The following is a 25,848-nucleotide window of genomic DNA, read 5'->3' as shown; positions in this document are numbered from 1 at the left end:
GGAATACCAGCAGGGATGTGCCTTGGCATCTGCATGGAGAGGCTGAGGGCTGTTCTGTGCCTGGTGGAGAAACCACGACCTCAGACCTGGAGCCCCAGAAGGTTCTGTAGCAGGGGGGACAGTGGCTTTGCCTCGCTTTTGGACACAGAGGCAATCAGTGATGTAAAAGCACTTGGAGACCCTGATATGAGAGTTGTTATTAACTGGTGAACATAGAAACTGGGGGTAGAAAAGCTTGAGAGTGAACTCTAATCAGCTTAACCAGGCAATTAGAGGAGCTGTGCTGAGTATGGAAGTTTCTGTTCAGTTAAGGACTTTAAAACTTCAGTGTGAAGTGGAACAAAATGGCCAAAAATTTCAACACACCCCACAAGGGGAAACGAGAACTAAAATTCCCTTTCAAATCTGCTGGAACGTTGCACTTCAATTCCAGCTTTAGAAACACATGCACTTTAAACCCATTAAAAAAAAACAAACCACAACCAAAAAAACAACCAACAAATTTAAGATATCTTATTTCAACAGCAGAAAAAATGCAGCTCCCCAGCCAGCTCCCTGGGCTCAGGACTGAAGAGTCTGTCCCAAATAACCAGCTCACTTTGTCCCCCAATAAAGGAGGTGAAAGCACCACCGGCCGGCTCTGCCCTTCCACAGCATCCTTGTCTGCATGGAGCAGAACCCAGCACCTCCTGCCCCTGCAGCAGGATGGACCAGCCCCTTGGAGAAGACACAAACCCCCTCTCTCTGGCCAGCCCGGCTGAGCCAGGAGGGAATTTTGAGTCGGATCCAGAACTGATGGATTTGGCACACATTCCTCACTGCTGGCCAACGGGCCGACGGGCTTTTCAGCCCCGATCCTCTTTGGATGAGAATTGTGCTACCAACCTCCACATCACCCAGAGGGGTATTAAGTGACTCCAAGAGGGAAAAAAATGGCATGGAGAATCACATGCCAGCTGGCAGATTGGGTCTCTCAGGAAGCTGGATGGCAAAGGTTTTTTTACACTCCTAAGAGACCACGGGCTTCTGGCTGGGGATCCACCTCTATTTAGGATTTCTACAATCCAAACTAGACTCCAAGCAACAAGAAAACTATAAACGGTGGAAAAGGATATAAAGAAAACAGGCACAGGAATGGAGTCTGCCATCAGTGTTTAAAGCAGCCAGTTTCCAAAGGGAAAAAAGACCCTCAAATGGGATTTCAATTCTTCCCTTACAACTGCTCTTAAAAGCTAGCAGTTTAATTCAAGAGGCACCACTGTGCTGCCTTCTGGTCATGTATGAAAACTCACATCAAACACTATCAGAAAGCAAAAGTCTAATTCCAAATATCAGAACTGCTAAGAGAAATGGAAAACAGGCCACTCCAAGTGCAAAGCAGTTATTTGGACACTGAACAAGCAGAGTAACTCTTAAGAGAGTAAAAGTGCATGTAGTTTGTCAAGTTTCCCAGTGCTGAGGACAACAGCAAGGTCCCTGGGGAGGGATTTCTTTGCTTGCTGAAGAGGCTGCGGCAGCTCCGTGGACAATAAACCACCTCCCAGAGCTGCCTTCCCCTCCAAAGCCCTGATCCAAACCCTTCTCACCTGCACAAGGTCATTCTTCAGCAGCTGAAATTATTCCACACAGTGACTGCAAAGATGTCCTCACTGGAATAAAGAGTATTCTCCAACTCTGGGAGATCCTCTTCTTGATGAGACACCAGGAGGCTCCTGGAAGCTGCTCACCATGCCTGGAAAGGCTCAAGCTGGTGGGCACTGAGAACTGCCAGCATCCCTGAGCAGTGGGTGTTCCAGCTTCACCAACCTCCTTCTTGGGGATATTAGTTCCAGTTCCTTCAGTAAAAGCCCACTGTCATCCTCAGCACTTGCCTGGAAACTCCATCCCCAGACACCTCCTCATACGTGGGCAGTGCTCACTCCTCATCCAAACTTGCCCATTTTCACTCCTAATCCTCCTTTCCTCGGGTTCCCATTTCAATGCAGAGCCATGTTTCTCCCATCACTGCACTCAATACAGTTTGCAGAGCATTAACCTTGGCTCTAAGTGTTTGGAATTGATCTTCTGGTTTCCAATTCCAGTGTTCAGATCCCCAAATTGTTGGTCCACAGAGACTAATTTGCCACCGAAATAATCCATTTGTCGCTGCAGGATTTGAAGTCAAGGCTCCGTTTTTGCAGCCATGGACTGTAAAAGCAAGAGGACTTTTTTTCCATGATTATTAGTTACATCAATTTCAGAAGCTTCTCTGCATGGAGGGTCAGATGATAGCACAGCCTCAGAGGCAGAGCAGGGAGACTCGAGAGGCTCAGCTAATTGGAAATTAAAGGCAAGAAAGAAATTCCTTGGACTCTTAGCCCAGGCAGATATTCAGCTTTCAGCATTTAGCAGACTTATTTCCGTGTGAAGAAAGGAACATCACATAGAAGCAGTCTTGCCTTTACGTCTTCCATCTTGAGAAAGGAAGCCACCAACAACCCAGCTCCACTGCTGCAGGTCCCTGATGGGCCAGTAAACCCCCCCCGACCCACTCTGCATTGACTGCTCTTGCACCCACAAGCCCAGGCAGGTCCCACAGGCAGTTCCTGCTGAGCAAACACCTGCCCCAGCACAGGCAGTTCCCCAAACTGGGCAACTGTCACCTGGACCAGCTTCAGATCAGAGGCTCAGGATAATTCTTCAAGGCCCATCTGAGTGTTTTTGAGGTGCCCCACAGCAATGATGTGAGCTGGGACTGCTGGTCCCTGCTGGTGGACACGGCCCTGGTTCCCAGTCCAGGCTCTGGCCTGTCCCTGGGCAGCCGTGTGGGCGTTAAAAATAATACAGGGGAAACAAAACAAGCTATTTTAAACCCAAGTCAGTCCCGTGATCTGGGAGGTGGATCTGTGAGACTGTCCCAAAGCAAGGTGTTATTCAGTCGCTTTACAGGTGTGCACAGACAAACCATATCCTCTATTTCTGATAAATTATTTTATTTTTCTTCATTAGTTCTTCATCTCACGGCTTTAAAATCTGTACATCTTTGGGAAAGGCATTGATTTAAAATTCTTCCTAGCTATCCAGCTGTAAAACTTCTTACTTACATTTAAAAGAGTAGCTGCTTCATGTTAAGCTTTGATCTCTTATAATAAATGGACATGAAGCAGATAATAAACAGGCATCAAGTCAATTCCCTTTTAGCAGCCAGTTTTCAAGTGCAGAGTTTACATCCAGTCTCCACACTCTGAGAGGTTATTGCAATGAGGAATGAGGAGTTTGGGTGCTGGGAAACCAAACACTGTGTGTGCTGAGAACAGGATGGCTTGTCCAAGCAAGTCACACAGACGGGGAAAGTGGTATCCTTGGAACTGCAAGCTGTGAAAAAGACCCAAGTGTCAGCCAGGCAGGCAGGGGACAGGGAGCAGCAGGCACCTGGGATGCTCCTGATGTGCACACTGCAAATGCTGCAGACTGAGAAACATGTCTGGGCTGATGCCCAGCTGCTGAGCTGTGACCCTGTGGTGGGATCTCTTCCTAATGTTTGCAGCAGATCTGGTCAGAACCCTGGGAGGGCTGAGGAGGACTTTCAGGGAGTTGCAGCTGAGGACTCCCTCCTCTGGTGGGATCTTTCTCTGCTGATAATAGTGAGCTGCAGGGCTCGGAACAATTCTGAGAGAGAGAAGCACTAAGGCAAAGGTGGACCAGACCCAGAAAACGGGAAGTGACTGGTTTTGTCTGGTCTCCTGTGCTGGCAGATGCACACGACTGCTGCAGGTCCTCCTACCAGTCCTCATACAGCACCACTGAAGAACAGGCTGATCAGCACCTCTCAAGGCTCGAGCTACCCACACTGTGTCAGAACAAGGAGAAATGTTATGGGCGAACTGGAAATGCCTTGATAGGCTGGACAGACAATTAGGAGCATCATAAGGCAGCTAAGAAATTTGGACTGGAGACAAATGCCATTTGCAGATGCACAGCTGAGGAAATGTTGGCTGGGATTTCTGAGAGGTGGAACAGTGAGAGCCAACTCAAGAGCTGTTCTTATTGCAATCTTCTAGGATTATCCAGCTTCATGAGATACACACTGGGAATGACTGTGGGGAGAGTACAGGTAGCATAAATCATGGCAGTGGAGAGGATGAGAGCGTGTGGGGTAACAGGAGAGTAAGGACAAGCAGCTGAGAAGCCTGTAGTAGTTAGATAGAAGCAGAGCTCTCAAGCCAGCCCCAAGCTTTGCTTGGGAAGGAAGGAGGGCTGTTTACAGGTACAGAGCACCTCGATTTTCCCCAAGGCAGCACAACACCACGTGGAGAGGGCGTGTGCACTTAGAACACACTAGAGGGGTGGACGTGGGGCTGCTGGTGGTGCCAACAGCACGTTCAGGGTTGCTTCCTGCTTCTCCCCTGAAGCCCCAGAGTAACCTTGCTCTGTTTTGTTCCAGACACTTTTATTAGCAATAGCTAAAAAAGGGTGTGAAACAGGCTGCAAAGCAGAGGAGAAATCTGCAGTGTCCAAGCGTGCGAAGGATCCGCGTTTGCTGTGAGCTCTGAGTGCTGCACCCGGGCTTGGGGAAATTTGCACAGGAATTCCTAGGAGAGAGTGCACTGGAAACAGGGTCAAGAGTCAACAGCTGATGTAAACGGGCACTTCTGAGCCTGGGGTTGGCTGGGCCCAGATCATGAGACTACAAGCGTGACTTAAACCATATTTGGACCCAGGTTTTTGGAAATGAAGGAAACCTTTTAAATGAGCAACCGACCCCCAGCCCCCTGAGAACATCCTGCAGACCACCAGGAAGGTAACAGATGAACACGATCCTCAGGTTTCTTTATACCATTACCTAGGGAATGTTTGCAGCTAGAGATGGAAGGCAAGAGTGTTCTGCTCCCTGCACCCAGCCCCTTCGTCAGGAACAGGAGGGAGCACCTGTTTGTCCCCAGAGATGCACAGCAGCCTGGGCTGTCCAACTGCACCCAGTGCTTGTAAGTTTAGGAAGAAAGGAAAAAACAAGCTGGTGTCCAAAGGGTTCACAATGGAAATCAAATGTTAAAACAACAAGTTACAGGCAAACAAAACAAGGGCAGTTTGGGCAGGGTTTTCTGGCTGCTGTAGGTTTCCTGAACACTTCCCCATGGCTGCTGTTGGGGCATCCGAATGAGCAATGATTGGAAAGAGCAGGTTGGGTGGAAGGAGCACCAAGAATGGTACATCCACAGCATTCCTGAGGTGGTGGCAGACCTGTGGCTGTCCAGAGAGCTTTTCCAATTGAAACAGTCTTCACTGAAAAGTTACCATTTACGGAAACAACAGAGGAGGCCAGGCTAGCCCCTGAGAGCCAGCAACATAAACACTGGCCCTTCTGGAAGAGCAAACAATGATATCATCCATACATCACACCCTGCCTGCCTAAACAGGAGTGCCAACATGAGGAGACATGCACTGTAAACTACATGTCCAGTCGGGGATAGCTTTTCTGGGTAGTGCTGGAGGGCTGCAGAGAAGATCAGTGAGGCCAAATGCACTTTTTTGGATCAGACTTGGGTGGAGTCAGGCACTTCCCCAGCTTCTCACAGCCTGGAGGAGACCAATTCTGTTAAAAACAAACAAAAAATATACAGAAAGGTGATTCATACTGAGTATCTGCTGATCCTCAACCCAAACCAACCCCTTTTGAGTCTTACAAAGATGCTCTTTATGTCCTGCCTGAAAAATGAAACCCTTCTTGCAGCTGATGCTTCAGGGCTCATCAGCTTCCCAACTCCAAACACTATTCAAAACAAGATTTAGGGAAGACTACAAATCCTTCTGCAGTAGATTATTCCCCTTCTGAGATCCAGTGGTCTCTCCTGTACCAATGCAGTCTGTTTGGACTCTGGTGACCTTCCTCTCCTTCCCATAGTAGCATGGAGCAAGCAGACCATGAGAGGAAACCCTCAGTTTTCCCAGGATCCGGAAAAAGAGTTTTCGTTCTTAGCACTAAGATACCCATGCACTTCCGTGCAGAAACAAGCAAAAAGCAAAAGGCCAAGGGTGTTGAGAGAGATAAGGATGCCAGTATTTTAATAAGCATTTTGATGGATGAATTAATGAACAGATGGAGTAAGAGGCATTTCTGAGACGACTACTCCAGTGCATGCAAACCAGAACTATCTGCCTCCCTTGACTACCTTTCTCCAGCATTTTTACAACAGAGAAACAACATCAGCATGGAAACCCACCACAAACCTCAGCTCCCAGAGGGATTAATAACAAAGGGAATTTGGATAAAATAACTTTTTCAAATTCATTGGGGTTTTGCCATAAAATCTAGGACTGTGCTAAGGGGGATGGCAGGGGACTGTTCCTGTTCTGCCTTCTGAAATTCTTGGAGTTCATTCTTTGTCCCTCCCTCAAGGTCTATCCATCCATGGGAGATTCCTGCTCTCACCTCCTAAAGGTCAGTTCAGCTCTGACCTCCTGCCTTTCGTTTTGCTGATTTTTATCTTTCAAGTAATTTATGTTTTCTTGGAATAAATTCTTACAGAGCAAAAAGAAAAGCTTAACCCCAGAACAAAAATACCAGAGCGGGCTCCTGTTGCACACAGCTGACAACAGATGGCAGTGAGACACCAGCCATCTCCGCAGGAGCAGCCCACAAAGGGGAGCTGTGGTGGAAGGCACCTCACTGCACAAGGGCTCCGGACGGTTTAAGAGCAATTAATGCTGATTTCTAAATCCATTTCTCAATTTTAAAATGCACAAACACTGCTGGGAATTTCAGGTGCTTGACCGCTCTGTAGCAACAACAGAGAAACAGAGATTTTGAAAAAAACCAACACCCAAATTCTATCTCCTTCAGTCTCTCAGCCCAAGTCAGTTTTCCTGCACCCTGAGGACACCATGTGTGCTGCAAGTCAGACACGCAGTCAGGCCAGCAGGGCTGCCCTGCACGGAGCAGTTTCTCCTACACTTCCACAGGAGGAAAAAAGCAGAACTGACTTGGCAGGAGCTTTGTCTCCACTGCTGGTGGGATTCACCACAGATGGGCCAGCAAACACTCCCTGCCCAGGAGGGCTGATGCTGCTGCACTTCCATCAATCCCAAAACTGCAGCAGCTACAAAACAATCCATCTGCTTTGCTCGTGGACAAGTAAAGACAATTCTCCTCTGTTCCATATCAAATAAAGAGGTGACAGAATTTAGAAGACAGTGTTAGGCAGAGTATCAGCAGGTGGTATTTCATAGTCTGACAGGCTGGGCTGGGCTGGAAGGGACCTTAAAGACCATCCCATTCCAACTCCCCTGCCTGGGCAGGGACACCTCCCACCAGCTCAGGTTGCTCCAAGCCCCATCTAACCTGCCCTTCAATACTTCCAGGGATGGGGCAGCCACAGCTTCCCTGGGCAACCTGGGCCTGGGTCTCACCACCCTCACAGCAAATAATTTCTTCCCAATGTCTTTATCTCCCAGCATCACCCCCTAGGAATGATTTAGGGCCCAATCAACCCCAGCAATTCTGTAAGTCCAAAAAGATTTGGTGATCTTCATTTCTGGTCTGAAAAGGCAATCATCTGGTGCCTGTTTTATTTGAGTCTTGTGACCATGTCATCAGCCTGCTTGGAGTTTGCAGAGTAGAAAACTCAAAATGTAAAAAAGTTTCCTGCTGGAATTTGAACATTTCTCCTGGGATTAGAACAATCCCCCAGCCCACCAGGGAGGGCGTCCTGCCCTGAATGACCTGCTTTGAGCTTGGTCAACCATGGGACTGGTCATTATTTGCCTCTGCTTATAGACCAGGGGGGCATAACTGGACTTGGCCAAGCCCTGGACATTGCCACAGCCAGAGCAGAAGTGGCAGCCCATGGTTTGCAACACTTCTACCCAACTAAGCTAGAACAAGTCGTGCTGAGGGAGAAAACTGTCTCTCAACAGTCCCAAGGAGATGGCTGGAGGGTGTGGGATGAAGTATGGGACCTCCAGTCCAGCACTTTTTTCCATTATGCAATCCAAAGACACTGTTTGTTGACAAACAGAGCTGCCAGATGTTTTCACAGCACCTACACACGCTGCCCCGAGCTAGCTGAGAGCCACAGTGTGCCTACAATCCACCAACCACTTCTGGAGCTGGAATTAGCACAGAAGAAATGTCTTCTCAGTGAAGGTCTCTGGCAGCAGCCAGGCACTGGGGAGAGTGCCTGAACCCAAAAGGTCCCAGAGGAGAACAGAACTGTGTTTATTACGGGAGAAGCTGAATAATTAAAGAAAACAACACAGAAACAATGGCCCTTCACATCTTTTTCCTACTTAACATCCAAAAATAAAAAGATGTGACAAAGCTAAAAGAGATCTTTGCCCTCTTATTAAGGGGACACTGCTCCACATTTTGTCCTCTCCTGTCCGGCTGGAGATAGACCCTAAGCAGCAGGTATTGACTGTTTCAGATTATTTCAGTATCAGAAAGATTTTGCCTGTTACTATTTTATCATCTTCAGGCACATCCCCTTAGACTACACACACTCATCTGAAAGCTTTACCTCCTATAACCATCCAGTTTCTCTCCCAGGTTCTCAACAAACCAAGCAGCATTTGATAGAAAAAACAAACTGCGACTTTCCAACATCTAATTTGAAGCAGAAAACAGAATTGAAAATATTTATCATGTTTCAAGCCATAAAGACTTTGGAAATGTCAGGCAGGGGTGGAACTGGAGGAGATCATGGAAGACACATCACTAAAAAAGAGCCACTGTCCCTGTCCCACCACTCAAAACACAGAGGACTTTTGAGATTTGCAGAAGGGGATTAAAAAGCAGAAGGATCTACAGCTGTACATACTGCCATATCTCTATGGAAAGAAGCCACAGAGTTTATCACAGCATCTTGGTGGACTTTCCAGACCCAACCCCCCTCACCTTGTACAACCCTTCCCAGGCCGCTGCATACCAGGGGTAGCAAACAGCCCTCTCCTCTGGGAACAGCCAGCCAGCCTTTCAAACGGGCCAGCACACCTCCCTTCTACACCCCTTCCCACCATGAGGTGACATATTTAAGCCTTTACAAAATACATTTTCAGGTAAGGATTCCCCAACGTGTCTATGCTTTGAGGGCTCACCATGACAGCCTTGTCGCACACGTTGAGCTGCGGCTCCCCTGGCACCATGGTCACCTTGTGCTGCTGGACAACAGCAGATACTCGCTCCATAACCCTTTGGTATTCATCACTGGCAAAGCTGGAACGTGGAAAAAATACAGATGTTATCAGTGAGGCTTCATACATGGCATCATTACAGTGTCCACACCACTAAGTTAGGTCTGAAGACTTTTCCTGTGCCATAGCAATGGAGAAGAACAGGGAAACAAGCAGGTGACACTAACTGGGGGAATAACCATGGGGGAATGAAACATCTGGGCTGACAGAGTCCAGCCTGCCTGGGCTTGGAGGCTGCAGGTCTGAGATGCTCTGCTTCAGGCAGCAAGGACAGCAGATGGTTTGCCCTCCCCAGCAAAGCAGCATGTGGCTCCTGGCAGATCATCTCAGCATGGGGCTCCAGCTTCCAAACCCACTAGTCCCAGTGGCCCCAAACAGCAGTCAGGCAGATATGCTGCAAGCTCCTGTTGATTTCCCAAGGAGGATCCTGTGGTAAAGGTAGCATGTACAAAGAAGGGTGCTTCTGGGGCTGTCCTCAAGGTGTGCCCTAAACAAACATCAAGGGAGACTTCCTAGCCACAGGACAAACACCCTGCCAGACACCTTAGTACATAACAGGTTTGCCGAGGTGATCCTTCCAGAGTTGTCACCCCAGGGGTCACCCAGCTCTCTGTGTGTTATCCTCCACTTTTTCAAGAGCTTTTCCATAATGTGTCCATCACGTGGAGATATTTATTGCAGGGAAGCAAAGGTAATGTCAATACCTTGTTTTTCAAGAATGCTCTCAAGCTAAGGGTTTCAAATGCAACCGTTGGTGAGCAGAACTTCACCATCACCAAGATGAACTAATATTATGCAAACAGGAAGATGCAGAAGAAGAATAGAAGTGACTTGTCCAAGACAAGAATACCTCCTCCATTTCGCAACATCCACCCCAGGGTTCTGCCCCATCTACATTCTTCTGTTACAGCTTTATTATTCCAAGCTGGGACCCATCTGTCATGCTCCAAGCCCTCGTAAAGGGTTATAAATTATCAGATTTTTATCCACTCTGTTACTCCAGTAGGTACTTGTTTAAGTGGTTCAGGGTGTACTTCACTATTTCTTCAAGTATTTCTAAGATAGAGGATGACTACCCAATGATCTCATTTTGTCCATCACGTTAAGGGTCACTTCAAAACCAGAGAGCAGCAAATTGCTTCTGAAGATAAAAGAAACAATGCAGCTCGGGCCTGACCTCGGGCTCCCTTTGCTTACAGTCCAAGCTGGCCACCAGCCCCACACTCCAGCTAATTTCCTTCTTTGAAAAACAATCACATCTCGAAGCCCAGTTATGTGCCAACAGTTTCCAGTAAAGCCTATAAATATCACATCTCGGCAACCATCCAGAGAGAAGCTGATTGTGGGGATGGGCCTGAGCTTTGCTGATAGAGAACCGGAAGGGAATTGGAAATGACAAGCTCCAGCAGACTAATCTGTTGCTCTCACACCCAGCTGGCTGTATCCTAGTGGAGAGGCTGTCACCAGGACTGGCTGTGGGACCCTGACCCACCACCCTGACACTCAGACTGCACTTGCAAAGCTCCTGAATCTGTTTGCTCCTCTCCCCACACATTCCACCTTAGCTCTCACAGCAGCTGGCTCTGAAGACTGAGGGAGAGGGAGAAGTTTGGGAGCTGCCAAAGGCCACCCTTGCCTCACACCCTGAGGAGGACACCCAAGGCAGCAATCGTCACTTGGCTCAGCCAGGGTTGCATCCTGGTGGCAACAATGGCCCTTCAGTTTGGCAAGATTTTATCTGCAAACCTTCTGGTCCTACTCCAAGAGCAGGGACCGCCAGCCCGGCAGGGTGCCTGGCAAGGAATCACAGCAGATTTTTTTAAAAGAGGCAGAGAGGGCTTCATGTGAACCTGTGCTGACATGCAGGGGAGAGGGAACACGGGAGGGACCACGGAGAGAAAAGGCTCCAGAGACAAACACATGGAGGAAACTGCCTGGATCTGCAGTAGCAGGGATGCAGGCAGTGCTGGGCATCTGAGCTGGAGGCTGGGAGAGTTAAAGCCTCTGTGCTCCAGTGATGGCAACAGAGACAAAATGCAGTTGAAGGAGACAAGTATATTTCAGTGGTTTAGATCTCCAAGGCCCCTATTGTGCCAGGATTTGAAAGCTCTTCCAAAGCTGAGCTAATCACGCTTTATTAAGATCCTTGTATTAAGGATTAATAGGAATTAATCCATATTTTAGTCAATTGCTAGAGTCTAACAGATACTGCAGATATCAAATCAATAATGCCTCCTACTGCTGTTCCTGAAACTATCTAATGTGTTTATTTCTGTCACATACTTGTGTCATCACTCCAGCATTTATGATCTTCTTTTGGAAGTGGACCCATAAGATAAAATGTTGCAGCTAACTAATTAAGCTCCACAGCCTCTTTGCAAACATTTAAGTGCTAAAGAGACAGCCCAATTTCACCCATCGAAACAGCTTTTCGTACATAGGATTCCAAATGAGCCATAATCTGGACAGACCAGTGGAAAACACAGCTGTGGTCTGGATGAAAGAAAACCAACGTGTTGTCACGACTGCTGCTTTTTGCTCTAAATATGCCAGTCCTCTTGCAAGGCAAAAAAAACCCACCTCTTTTTGCTCTAATCTTAACTACTGCATTTATCCACAGCATTGCTGCTCGTTAGCAACCTCAGACACGTGAATGCTGCAGCATAACAAAGTAGCTCCAGTCATTTAAATCATCTTTCTTGCTTTAATTCCCACGTTCAGGCCACTCCTGGCTTTTTCAGCTAGCTCAGCAGTGACAGGAAATCTTGGCCTAACCTCAGCTCCTGGTGGTTTTGAACTGCTCTCCCCTGCAGCTTCTACACTTTTAGATTATTTCAGCATTTAGCACAGGCTGAATGACTTCCCCAAAAGCACGACAGAAACTGCTTGGCACACATAAGAGACTCGCCCTCCTCACAGAAGCACAAAGCTGGCTAAAGCTAAAGAACATGTATAGATTATGCTCCAAGTCCTACTGCTAACCTATAAACCTTGTCTCAGTAGGGCTTAACGTGCTCTTAAGCTGGCTAAACCTGTTGACACCAGCTTAAAACATCCCACTGCAGCTGTCTTCCTTGTGTCCACTGACAGTGACAGGCCCCAGGGCTGGAAGGTGTCACTCAATACTGGGAGATCATCACAGGTCGTCAGATTCCTCAATTAAACCCATGGACTATCTTCCTCATGCAGACAGTACTGCCATGCATAGCAGGGGACTGCAATGCCTGCAGGATGGCACCAGCCCTGGGGCTGGCATTCTGGTGAAACTGGAACTACAAACATGAAGAAACAAAGCCACCCTGCTGGTGGGGGTCGGTTTTCCTGTCTTGGCCCCATGGAGATTCCCATTCCTCTCTCTGATAGGCTCAGGTTTTGCTCATCAGACCTGTTTAGCTCCACCAAGTGCACCAAGCTCCAACATCCATGCAGTGATTTGTGACATATTTACTGACTGCACCTGGGAGGGTTTAAAACTGTCTCCAGCCCTACTCAAGAAGTGCATTTTGAGACAAAATCCACAAGAGTGCCTCTAATCTGTTTGCAAGATGGGGATAATCACTTCATGGCGATCAGTTGTTAATGGAGCTGGGAACCTCCCTTGCTTTTCCATGGAGTCCCATGGTTTCCCTGAAGGCAGGGACTGTGCTGCCAGGGCAGGGTTTGCTACAGCCTCCGTTCCAAAAAAAAAAAAAAAAGATGGCATTATCTATACAGGTGTTTGGGCATTATTGACTGCATGAAGCTCCAGCCCTCGCTGCCTCCAGGGCATGCTGAGTTTTGTATTCTACTTCAACCATCCTGCAGAAGGAGAGCTGGGAATAGCACTGGAAGAATGAGAGGGTGAGCAGGTGGTGTTGTGAGGAGTCTGCTAAAAGAGATCCCCCAGCGTACATGAAATTATTCTACGCTCAGAGTGAGTGAAGGAGTGGACAAAGTCCAGGGTCATTACACTAATTGACACTTTACCTCTGAGAAGTCTCTGGGGATCCAATCAGGGCTGGATCTCAGCGCCAGGTCCCAGGGACAGGTGTGGCCTGTGCTTCCTTCATTTACTGTAATTGTGCCTTGGCAATCTGTTCCCATCTCCTCCTTAGCCAAACAACTCCAGTGTAACCTGCTCTGCTGTTAACTCCACCGTGTCCTACCCTGAAATTCCAGTTTGGAAGGAGGGGGGTTTGTCTCACCCGCTGCCTTCCGGCTCCCATTAAATCTTGCAGTAGTTGGAGCCTTTCACCTCCAGGTCTGAAGCACCCCGAGCTGTAAGGAGAGGGCGATTCTCTACCATCATAAATACATCCTCAAACAGATCAGAAACACAGCAAGTTAAAGAGCATTTTCAGCATTTTTTTTAAATCTAGATTTTGATGATTGATACCTTGTCCTGATGATTTACACGTGGGCACACAGGTGTGTCTATCCTGGGAGTGACAGGACAATGAGATTTCTGTTACAAATTCTTTTTGCAGCTTTGGCATCTGCCTCAAAATACTCTCTCTGCCTCAGTCTGCAGGGGGTGTTTTGTTACTTGGATTTTAAGCTCTGCCAGCTTTTGCTATATATTATTATTTGTGTTCTTCCTGACTGGCAGTGAAGTGTTTTAGTAAAGGTGTGTGTAAACAGTAATCTGTGACTTGGGTAATAAAACTGACAACTGGTTGTGAAGATGTTACCAACAGATAATTTCACTGCATCCGTTACATACGGTCTGAACACAGAACCAAGTTCCCTCTGTGGTACTTGTGGACACACAATACCCCAAACATAACAGAATTTAATAAAGAAAAAGACCTGACAGATCTTGCAGTTCTGCTTTCTGATCGATTTGGTGACAAAGGCACCCCATGGGCTGAGTGTTTTTACACAAATCAAAAACCTCTAGTAATTACATCTAGGGAAGAAACAAAATGGAAAAGACAAGGGGTGATGAGCACAAGTTGTTCCCAGGGAGATTCCAATTGGCCACTAGAGGTAAAGGTTTCACCATGATGACAATCAAACACTGGAAGAGTCTCCCAGGGGAAGTGGTAGATTCCCCCACATTGGACAGTTTTAAGTCTCAGCTTGACAGGGTGCTGAGCCAGTCCAGACTGAGAAACACCACTAATCATCTTTCAAGGCGAAGGGGGCAAACACAACTGTGTCCTTTGAGAGAAACTGGAGTGCAGGAGGGGATCCAGCCAAAACCAGAGGGGCAACAGCAGGAAGGAAGAGTCACAGCCCTGTTGGAAGGGTCTGTTCCTAGAGTCATACAAGGAAGGGATGTGTGCAAAGCCTGCAAGTCAAGAGTGTTGCCACAGCTGACTGATTTCTAGGCTGCACTGGCTTTGAGATCCTCTGGGCTCCTAAAGGGAGCCCAAATCTATAAGCAGTAGATCGAAGTGTGTGATGCCTGCCCTTCACACCCAGCAATGAAACCTCTTACCAGTGGTTTTGCACGAGACCCTGCTCCAAACTGATGCAAATCAAGTCATACAACAGATAATAAACATAATTGAAGGGAGAAGAAAAGGCTGTGCTAAAATAAGGAGTAAATGAAAGAAAAAAATGAGAGAGAACAGGGCTCCCTTCACAGCAGCAGAAAAACTAATACGATCCAGTACTAATTTAAGAAGACGAAGTGGCAAGAGTAGATTGCATAGAAGAGGGAAAGGTACCAATAAATCAGGGGCCCAACACACATTTTTCTAAAAGCTCTGGCAACGTAATGAAGCACCAGAAGAGCCAAGGTGGTGACAGAGCTGGAGAACCCATCCTGTTCCTTCAAGGCTGCCTGAGGGGGAGCAGAGGAACGTGGCCAGGATGGACTGTGCACACACACAGACCTGGGGCTGGAACACACCCAGCATGAAGGGACAGACAGAGGAAAATGCTGGATTCCCTTCTGAGAAACATGAGTGTGGGGACTCCCAGCAGGCTGTCTGCCAAGGGGGGTAATTAAGCTAAATAAAAATACACAACAGTAACAACTCCATGAATGAGGATAATTTAATTACCACACTCGATATAGGAGACCCACTTCCCAGGAGTTTTCCATTGTGACCAGAGAGAAGACAACAGCAACAGAATGTGCTGCAGAAAAGGAAGATTCATTTCCTAGAAAAGGCTTTCTATTAGGGTCTGCATATTAAACAGCACAGCTCTCCATAATCAAGTCATAATCTTGCCATAAAATTCCATCAAAGCAACAGCTTGTGAGTGTCCAAAAATCAATGGAACCATGTGAGAAATGACTGCAGATGTAACACTGGAATTCATTTCAATGCTTGATTCATGGTGGTTGTAAGGAGCATCTAAGTAACCGGGAAGCAAGTGTCCTGCAAACACCTGTTAGGGAAGAGCTCCTCTCAAATTCAGAGGGAACACAACCAGTAGGCAAAGTACAGTCCACTTAATGCCACCCATTTGTTTGATTTTTGGAAGAGGAGGTCATTTCTATATCCACTCATCTTCCTAAAATAAAACAGCTGTTAAACTGAACAGGGCAAAGTCTCATCTGGAATCCCAACCCAGCAGCACAGCTTCACTGAGCTGAATTTAAAATCCAAGAGCTGCAGATTTGCTTTATTCCTTAGTGCTGAAATGCAACAGGAAGTGAGAGCTAAGGTGCTGAGCTTCTGAAGAGCTTTATCCACTGCTTAATGCACCTCTAGGGTGCTGGTCTGTTAAGTGAGAGAGCAGTGAAAATGTTTTTCCTTCCCTTCTCTCTCTAGTGCAAACACTTGGTGGACAGCACAGGCTCAGTTCTTTTGAAAGTAATGGTGTGAGTTGTATCCACTCAATTATTTAAAACAGTTGAGTAATTGCAGTCCTGTCAGCTCAGAAAACATCTCTGTTAAAGCTGCTGCACAAAACCCTTTCTGTGCAGGCAGGCACAGCACCACTGGTTTTCTCTTTATTTATTTCCACATTCTCCAAGTTGGAGCCTCTGGTGAGGGACCAGGCTGCACGTCCCTTTTTGCAGCTAGTTTTGCTGCAGGGTAAAACACAGTCAGGAGAAGGAAGGAGGGAGGGAGGGTGGAGGTGGGGACACCTTGGGAGCTTTTCTGGAGGTGGCAGGTTTGTATGTGAGCTGTGCTGGCTGATGGATCCAGAAATCCTTACAGAAATCTCTCAGGGCATGGTGTGTGCTGGAGATAAACATTACAATAGTGGGCTTAGAGGAAAATGGATTCAGACAGCCCAGAGAGTCCAAGCAGTGAACAGGATTGGGCAGAAAGTCCTGTGGCTAAAGAGCCTTTGGAGAAGCTCCTTTAGCAGGGGCTAGGAGACTGGAAGGTCACCACGTTTGCCTGCCAGATTCCAATGCACCAAGGACAAAGCAGTGCAGAGGATGCACAGCTCACTAGACATTTCTTCCCAAAACACACAGAGAATCACAGCTCCAATGCACACACTCACCAGCACCTCTGCTTTATCCCAGAGCTGCCCTGCCCTCCACCCTGACCTGTCCACAAGGGTGTTTTGCCTCCTCCTGTGGCAGGGCACAGAATAAGGACCACTAGACTGATGAGCTGAGCCATGGACACGTGCACATCCTTCTAACATGACCATGTGAATCCAAGATCTGTTCCTTTCCCTTCACTGCTCTCACCAGAAATGACTTTCTGCCAGTTCTCAAGCAGATTGCAAGCAGCAGCTACCAAGGTACATGAATTCTATCAGCTGACAATGCAGAGAGTGTTCAGGTCTTTGTTCACTGACTCACCTTAGTGGGTACTTCTCTCCAGGGTCCCTCCCCAGGTGGAAAAGCAGTGGCAGGTTAGTGTGCTCCTCCTGAGTATGGGTTGTCACTCCAGAAACATTCTGCCCAGGACAGAAGTCAACACCCTGCAAGGCACAGGAGAGAGGTCAAGGTGGAGCAGGGGGAGTAGCAAAACTGTGGCTGATGCCACTTTATTCAGCATCTTGTTCCAATATACCAACAAAACCCAGTATTAGTTTAAACTGAGCCTCTGTGTCAGTCTGCAAAACAGATTCTGATCTGTCGGGGTAATATCAGCAGACAATGGCATTACCCTGACAAAAAAGCTGGAGCAGGCCATACATTTTTGCCTTATAAAGAAAAAAAAAAAACACCTTTATAAAATATTCACTAAACAGAAGACAGAAATTAAACTGTTTAATCGTACGAATTCTGCACGAGGAAAAGTATCTGCTCTCTCTGATTTCCACGGCTTCAAAATCCACAGAGTGGATCAAATCACTTGGCAGTTCTGACCAAAAAGCAACAGTCCCAGAGGAGTCTGGTTCATCTGGAAGTAACAGGTGCATTTGCTGATCTGATTCCTAGCAGGCTGGTACTGAGGTACTCCCCTGGGAATGCAGGTGTGGCTGAAAGAACTGTTTAAGCCTGGAGACATTCCTGTCACTGACATTCCTGTCTAGAGGGCCAGAAGTTGGGATTTTCCCAGCACTAGGTATGAAGGGCAGCAGCAGTGGCAGTCCCCCTTGCTAGCAGCAATGGGTTACAGACATGGAGGCCACAGAGTAGGGTGCCTGCTCACAGGCCCAGAGCAGAGCTCTCTGCATCTGCCCCTGGTCGCCTTGCCAGGCTGGTCCTCAACCAGTTGTGGAGCTCCCTCTTCCCCAGAGCCTGGCCTGCAACCCTGAGGGTGAACAGGCCCCTTTTAACCCCTGGGAACAGCAAGAAATGCAAAGCACTGGTTTTCCTGAAGAGCAAACAGAGCAGGAGGCCCCACAGACCAGCCAGGACAAGCACCAAATGGACTTGTTAAGGCTCAGGTTTGCAATTCCAGCTGCCACGCTGGGCTCCTCACCACACCTCAGAATGCCCCGAGACACAGATAGACATGGAGAGAAGGTAAATGGGAATATTTCAGTGGAGGTGGGAAAGCAGATGTAGCATTTGCTTATAAAACAAACTGAAAAGGCTCTCTACAGATGTTGGTAGGATTTGATTGGCAAACAATTTTCTAAAAATATCCAGTGCTTTTAATGGACAGCTGGTCAGTGGAGCAGTTAATATTCTGCTTTTCAATAAAGCAAGAAGTTTAGAAGCCCATGAAATCCCATTTATCTGCACAGAGCTATAGATTCCTGAATCACTGACTGGAAAAATAAGAGTTGCTTGATAGGTTGTAGTGGCCCTACCAATAATGGACTTTAAATGGATACAAAAATGATCAACCTTTCCACCTTGTGATGCCACAGGCCTCTGAAACACACAGGGAAAAATAGATTTATTTTTTTTTTTCCCTCAAAAGGAGCAGTTAATGAAAAGGTATCAAAGTCTACATAACATCCAAATTATAACTTGGATGCAAATCAAACAAGCAATTTAATTAAGAGCCTGCTAATTGGTACAATGCTCTTTGGCTGCAAATGCTTTAGTTTGAAAGAAGATTTTAGTCTCTTGGGTATTTATTTATACATTGCTCTGTTTACATTTTATCTCCTGCTTCTTATAAATTCCTTGTAGCCAAGAGTCCAGAACACAGCCCAGGCAACATCCCAGAGACTCCCAGGAAAGAAAGGGCTGTGACTACTTGCCTGATACCACTAGCCAAAAGCTACCTGTGTTTCTAACCTGAGCACTCAATGCCCTCTTCAAAAACAGTTTGTTGGGAAAAAAATAAAATAGAGAAAGAAAAAAAAAGAAAAAAAAAGAAAAAAAAAAAAAAGAAAAAAAACCATAGAGTTTTATACCATTGATAAATAACTCTTAAAATATGGCTGGAACCACCCTTTAAATTTCTAAGGCCTCTTCAGCTTATCTCCACAAATAAAATTGACTATTACTCTTTTTATGTCCTGTGTGACTGCCAATACTCAACCTTCAGAGAGAGCTTAAAGTATTTTCTACCTGCCCATCAGAAAATGACCATAAAATAAGAGGTAAAGTGATATCCTCACACTCCAGAACAGGACATTGTCCAGTGTCACAGAAATTAATACCTACAGATACAGGCAGAGGAGCCTGCTGTTCTGTCCCTTAACTCATTATCCACAAATCTATGTCTTTTTTTTTTTTTTTTTTTTTTTTTTGTAAGTTAAAGCATTTTTAGTTGTCAGGGTGGAAAGAGAAAAATCAGCTCCACCAGTGAACTGAAAGTCTGGGATCCCCAAGTCTGGATTTCTTTTCTTTTCTGGAGCAAAACCAGTGTAAGTTAAATCTGCTTGAGATTTGAGATGTGTTTAGAGACGAGACAAACCCCACTCTGGAGCATCTGGACAATGCCTCTGGTCGCTTGGAAAGTGTGCAAATTTGGTCCTGTGTGGTGCTGGGGTGGAGGGACATGCCAAAACTCCTTGTGTATGTCTTGGAGGGGAAAGAAGGAGCTGCCCTGCAGGCTGCAGGACAACAGGCCTGGTGAGGAAGGGGACTCGCTTCTAGAAGGTAATTTTAAATCCTGACACCATTTTGGATCATTCCTTGCTCTTCATTAAAAAAAAAATAATTAAAAAAAGGTGGGTTTTTTTCCTTTGCAAAAGCCTGAGCTGCCAACATGCCCCATGGACCCCAAGAACAATGCAGGCTTTAGCAATAAATGCAGATGTGCCAGGTTCCCAGCTGGAGCAAAAACCACCCCATTCCACAGGCAGCGGAGGAGCTCTCCTGGCTTCAGGCCCCTGGCACTGCCAACAGGATGGCAGCTTCACCCCTAAATAAAGCTAGGTTCTGTGGGAGAAGAGCAAAGGGGCAGCTACGCCTGCCCTACCCACCAGGATAGCCAAACCCAAATCAACTACCCCTTCTTTCCTTTAAGCTATTTATTTTGGCAGCCTGTTAGTAACACTATGCAAGGACCAATAGCTGGATAAAGCACTTGGTTTACACGCTGTCCAAGGTCATTTGCAGGTTTACAGGTAACACCCATCAAAGTAGAAAGGTCACAGCTGAAGCAAATTCTTGGAGCTTTTCTCCTCCACTATAGAAGCATGAAAGCCAAACCAAAAGATCTTATCTGGAGCACACTCAGCTCCATGCCTTCTAAGGGAGCCTACGGAAGAGCATCAGATGGCAACCAGAAATAGCTCAGCTCCTGCACCCTGTCTCTTGCACAGGCACAGTGTTTTGCAAACCCCCCCAGGCCCGTTTGCTGTAGGAGAAATTCCAGCAATCCTGTTTTTTTCTAAAAAGGACACCAAAACAACCTAAACATCTCCTGCACATCAGGCAAACCTTTCAGTGAGCAGATCTTCCTGCCCTTCTCCCCAGCAACACTGTAACCTGGATTGTTTTTCCATCCTCATGATCTAGCAGCTAGTGGGTTGCACAGCTTATGCTTTAATTTCCAGAGCAAATGGACCACAGATGCTATGTCAATATAGACATGAGACAAATCCAGCTGGTTGCCAGTTTGGGCTCTGGGCCAAGTGATGGAATCACCACTTGTGTTAACATAAGCCCTCTGGCAATTCGTCACCCTGGCGCTATCCCAGATCCCTCCGACTTGACAAGCGGCTGCGGATTTTGATAGTGGAGCAGCAGAGCTGGGCTCTGTCTCTGGCCATTGTTCTACCATACAAAACCCAGAGCAGCAAAAGTGTATTAATACTGGAAAGTGAAAAGAACAGCAGTTAATTAAAGCCAGGAACGTTGTTTCTTGCTGTTCGCCACGGGGCGGGTAAGCGGCCGTTCTTGCTCTCCTGGTGATTCCCAGCAAAAGCCTCCCCAGCCAGAGCTTGGAACGAGCAGACACCTGGAAGTGTGACTGCCAGGCTCCAACCCTGTGGAACAAAAATTGCTTCTAATGTGTTAACTGTCTGGAAGAGACCCCAAAAGATGGGCAGATCAGCAGGCCTCCGGCGGCTCTCAGGCAGAAGCGATCAATGGCTGGCCCAGATGCTCAGAGGACCACAATCAAATGTCATTATTTGTGAGGTTCTACTTGACTTCACATCCCCCTTGCAGAAAAGGCTTTATCGATCCCCTCACGTTGAGGAGAAGGGCAATCAGACAGGATGGGCAGGAATAACCCCTCTGGCATTTTACATTAAAACAATAGGGTCTTCTGGCAGGCACCTACACCAATCATTTAAAGACACAGGAGCCTTCCTGAAAAACCACTGGAGGCTGCTGAGAGGACATTAAGCTGCCAGCAGAAAGGTTAATGTTATCAGCCACTCTCCAAGGAACCAAAGGGTGTTTTCCACATTTTTTTCTTAATTATTTTTTCCCCTTCTTGCATCACTGCTCTTGGAGGGCACAAGAACTATTCCCTACTGCAGAGCCTTAGACCCTTTCTCTTCTCCGTGGCAGCCAGAGAGGACATTTCCTTTCCCTGCCAGCTCATACCTCTGCCTCCTCCACAGAACATTGGATCAGGCAGTTCCTGAGGGACTCAGAATCATCAAATGGTTTGGGTCAGAAGGGACCTTTAAAGGTCATCTAGTCCAACCCCCCTGCCGCGAGCAGGAACATCTTCAACTAGATCAGTTGCAATCCAGTTCAAACTTGGAAACAAACAAGCATGACTTATGTGCTGAAAGGACGGATGATGAGAGCAACAGGAGCAGCATTTTATGGGAGACTTCCAGTAAAAGTCATGCGTGTTATGCTGTCCAGGAGAGGGATCTCCTCAAGTTTACCTTAGTTCTAACTTCTGCTCCAACACCCACCACACGCAGCTGTTTTTATCACTGCTGATCTTTGCTACCAGAAGAAAGGTGGTCAACAACAGTGGGAAAGCTTCTATGTGACACCCACCAGTCCCAGAGCAACAGGGAGCCAGCCCTTGTTCAGGAGGGAAAGATTTCTCTCCCTCTACCAAACTCTTTAAAAATCTTTTACTACTTAAAAATATATACATATTTTCCAAGCAAAGTTTTCTTTCATCTGTCGCTCTCTCATTGATCACCTCTTGAATGGCAGAGATGTCAAACCATGTAAACATGAGCCACCTCAAAGGAGATGGAAGCCATCTAAACAGACCCAGATAATCACCTATAGGAAAAGTGTCCCAGAGCGTGGGACCTGCTTCTCCTGAGCGAGCCTTCCCTCTATGCTTTCAAGAGACTAACCATCCAAGAATGGAAAATACCTAAGCAATCAAGTTCAACCAGCAGAAAAGGCAGCATTGAGGTATCCTCCAGCACTGAGAAAGTCTACAAGAGCTTATGAGAGGAGTCAGACTAGAAAAAACATTGCTCGGGGGGTTAAAAACCAAATAAACAAACAAAAATCAGGCAGAACAGAAGAGCACACTTCATCTCTGTGCAGGATGACAAATTTTAATCCCAGGCCACAAGGCAGAGGATGCAGATCAGGAAGGGCAGGTTAATGTCACGGGAGCCTAAGATGACTAAACCTGTGTGCTGCTTGTGTGGGATCTTTCCAGTGTAAATATTCCAAGTGCCATATGGAGGGAAGCATTCCTATCCCTGTTCTGCTTTCCTAGGCTCTGCTTTCTGTGAGCTGTGTCTCTCTGGTACATTTTTATTTGTATATATATATGTGTTTGCTTAACTAATTTATACTAACTTATACATGGCTTGCCAGGTTGGAAGCCAAAATTGCACCCATCCTTTCTAGCTAATCCTGGAAGACCTGGTAGTCCTAAATGGGCACAGGACATGCAGCAATTTCACATTTTCCAATATCAACATGAAAATGTTGTCCTGGCTGCTTTAATGGTATCATCTTACCTATAAAGTCAAACAAAAATGCACAGAGTGTGGGGATCAAAAACAGTGCAAGTTCTCTGTATCAATGAGTTCCCACCCTGTCAATTAACAAGGGAATTTTTGAAAGCAAAAGGAGTTTTGGCTAAAAAGTGTCATTTATCTTTCAAAATAATCAACTACCCATAAAACAAATCTCTTTCAAATCTGCATATAGCTGTTTTGACACATCTGGCCAACTTCAGACCTCTCTCAAATGGCATGCCAACCAGATATGTCTTGTTTATTCCGGGTCTGAGTTTGGACCTTTGGATGTAGAGAGTTTTATATCTGGAAGTTTCATAAATCATCACATTGGATTCACAATGAGGTGAGGATCCATGCAAAAGATTGTACAATTAACACAGCCTCATCAGCTGAATTTCTACTGGGATGGAAATCAAGCTTCTTGAAAAGCAAACCTGTCCATGGTCAGAATTACTAATGCCACACACATGGATCTATTTAAATAGGTTTTTCAAATGAAATTAACAAATTCTGGCAGCACAACAGTAGCCCAATATCAATACAGCTGAGAACACCAGTCACTGAAAGAGGCAACTGTCTCACAAGGTGAGATTGTAAAGCTCCTGAAACAGGTCTCAGAACTGTGGAACTGTCCTGCATTCTGATTTATTTCTATTTTTAAACTTGCAAGGCTTGTAATTAATGGCTCGAGGACATGAGGAGAACTGGAACAAATTTCAGCCTCAGCTTCCTCTGCATGTTGTTAATGGCTGGGCTGTCCACTAATGTGCTCCAATTGTACCCACATCAACCACATGTGATCCAAGCTGCAGGGAAGTCAGTGAATTTTTAATCATCTCTCTGATGTACAGTATAATTGCTGACTTTTATCAGACAGTAGTTAAACAAAGGCTAAGAAAGAAATAAATACTCCTTAATTGCACAACTGCCATTGCTCACAGTAGGAGAACCTTTGAAATGGGTAACTGGTCCCCATCATCACAACTACACACATACTCAGGCATGTCCAACTAAGTTTAGATCAATGCAGACGTTTGTTTATTCCCCCAATAGCTATGGAAGTGTGTGCATGTGCTTGTACTACAACAGAGAGCAGTTACTGACATGGGACATGATCTCCCATGCACATGCTTCCCTCTAAGCCCACACCCACTCACAGGGACATCTCAGCTCCCACTGCCTCTCACAGGGAAAACCCTCCATGCGGTGCCATGGCTGATATGTGGGCTTTACTCACACACTGACCTAGATAAACACATTATCTCATTTGAGCTGGGTAAAATCAGCACTGAGACAGAGCCTGCAATGCATTTTTGGAGCCAACTTTCCTTCTTACTCCATGAAAAACAGAAACTTTGACTCCTGGAGCATTAGAATCTTAAAAAGACAAATGCAGGTATTTACAGCCCTGAATGTAAATGACTCCCTTGGAGCTGACGTTTCCTTCTACCCCCAGGACATCCCAATGAAAGAAACTGTGCACTTTTACATCCACAAATGTCATCAGCTCTTATTTCTGCACCTGTGATGCCTTGAGGACCCACCATAAGTTAAGAAAGGAAAACAACAAACAACGAACATTAAAAAAAAAATCATACAAACAATCCCTCCCCAACACCAGCCTGCTGTCACCACTGCTGAGAGCTGTGCCATGATGCATTTAGTTCATGTCTGAAGGCATAATCAGCAAGGCACATGTGTGAACCTGCCATTCAAGGAATGCCCCAGAGTTTAGCACCCGAGTCTGAAGCTAGAAAGATACAAAAGAAGAAAAATACTAGTGCTTAACATCCAATTGTGAGAAGATCAGCCAGGAAATTACAAAAGCTGTGCCTGTTTGGCAAGTAAAGTGTAGAACATCTTACAGAGTGATACAGGCTCACAGAAATGCTGATAATAGATTAAACACATGTACTCTGCTGTTTTCAACAACTGCTGTTCTTTCCACTGTGCGGTTCCTACAGCTTTTATTTTCCTTTTCAAGAAAAAAAAAAAACACCAAACAATAAACTCATCCCTATTGCTCTGAAATAGCTCAGGGCACCAGGCCTCTTGTACTGGGTATTGCAAAATACATGATCAATCTGGCATCAGACTCCAGCTTTGCAAGGGCACACGTGAAAGCTCAGCAGGGAAAGAAGCTCAATATTAAGGGGCATTAAGTTCTGATTAAAGGGAGCACCCTCAGAACAACCCAGACTTAGAATCATAGATTATGCTGAGCTGGAAGGGACCCATCAGGTTCATCGAGTCCAACTCCTGTCCCAGCGTAGGGCACCCCAAGAATCACCCCATGTGCCTGAGAGCATCATCCAAATGCTTCTGGAACTCAGGCAGCCTTGGTGCTGTGACCACTGCCCTGGGGAGCTTGTTCCAGTGCTCAACCACCCTCTGGGTGGAAAGCCTTTTCCTGATATCCAACCCAAACTTTTCCTGATTCAGCTCCTTGCCATTTCCCCAAGTCCTGTCATTGCTCACAGGAGTGAAGAGATCAGGACCTGCCCCATCTCTTCCCTTCCTGAGTAAAACTTTGCTCATTTTCCTCTGCCTGTCCCCAAGTCCAGTCGAGGGATGCTGTGCCACCAGTCCCCTCAGATTCTGCAGCAGATCTGCTGGCTCGTAAGAGGCTGTGAATAAAAGGCTGGCTTGCAAGTGCCCCGTGACAATCCCCAGTTCAAGACTCCGCTTTAAAGGTTTGCTTTTCCCCCAGGAGAAGCAGAGAGGCCAGGGCACAGGACCAACTCCAGTTACCTTGCTGTACTCCTCCCAGGAGTTGCTCCAGGTCCAGTAATGAGCCTTGTAAAGCCCGACTCTCACTGCCATCATCTCGTTGCCACGATAATAGAATATGGGCCTGAGGAGGAGAGCAAAAGCTGCATGAGAAACACCAACACGTGGGGCTGGGGCAGCCCCCGCCGCGGCAGCCCCGCTGATAAGGGAGACAAACACTTTCCCGGCGTCTGGCTCCCGACTCGGCTATCAGGCAGGAACAGGCTGCCTCATAGTCTCCACTGCAAGGTTTTCAATTAACATTTTTGAAAGTGTTCATCAAGTTGAGAGCTCACACGG

The 25,848-nt window shown here is 46.6% G+C and overlaps 1 protein-coding gene across 2 annotated transcripts in view; it reads right to left on the bottom strand.

The window, feature by feature from the left end:
• Positions 1 to 2,953: 2,953 nt before the first annotated feature.
• GALNS (galactosamine (N-acetyl)-6-sulfatase) overlaps positions 2,954 to 25,848 on the bottom strand; it is a 45,661-nt gene continuing 22,766 nt past the window's right edge. For both annotated transcript variants that reach the window (XM_051629735.1, XM_051629736.1), the window contains 4 exons: positions 25,531 to 25,633; positions 16,874 to 16,995; positions 9,073 to 9,190; positions 2,954 to 5,572 (listed from right to left, as the gene is read on the bottom strand). In XM_051629735.1, the coding sequence (XP_051485695.1) occupies positions 5,486 to 5,572; positions 9,073 to 9,190; positions 16,874 to 16,995; positions 25,531 to 25,633 (430 nt within the window). In that variant the 3' untranslated portion in view covers positions 2,954 to 5,485. The remainder of the gene's footprint in view (positions 5,573 to 9,072; positions 9,191 to 16,873; positions 16,996 to 25,530; positions 25,634 to 25,848) is intronic.

Source organism: Apus apus, chromosome 11, assembly GCF_020740795.1.
Source record: "Apus apus isolate bApuApu2 chromosome 11, bApuApu2.pri.cur, whole genome shotgun sequence".
In the NCBI taxonomy this organism is placed as follows: domain Eukaryota; kingdom Metazoa; phylum Chordata; class Aves; order Apodiformes; family Apodidae; genus Apus; species Apus apus.
This window is presented reverse-complemented; position numbering and strand designations above follow the sequence as displayed.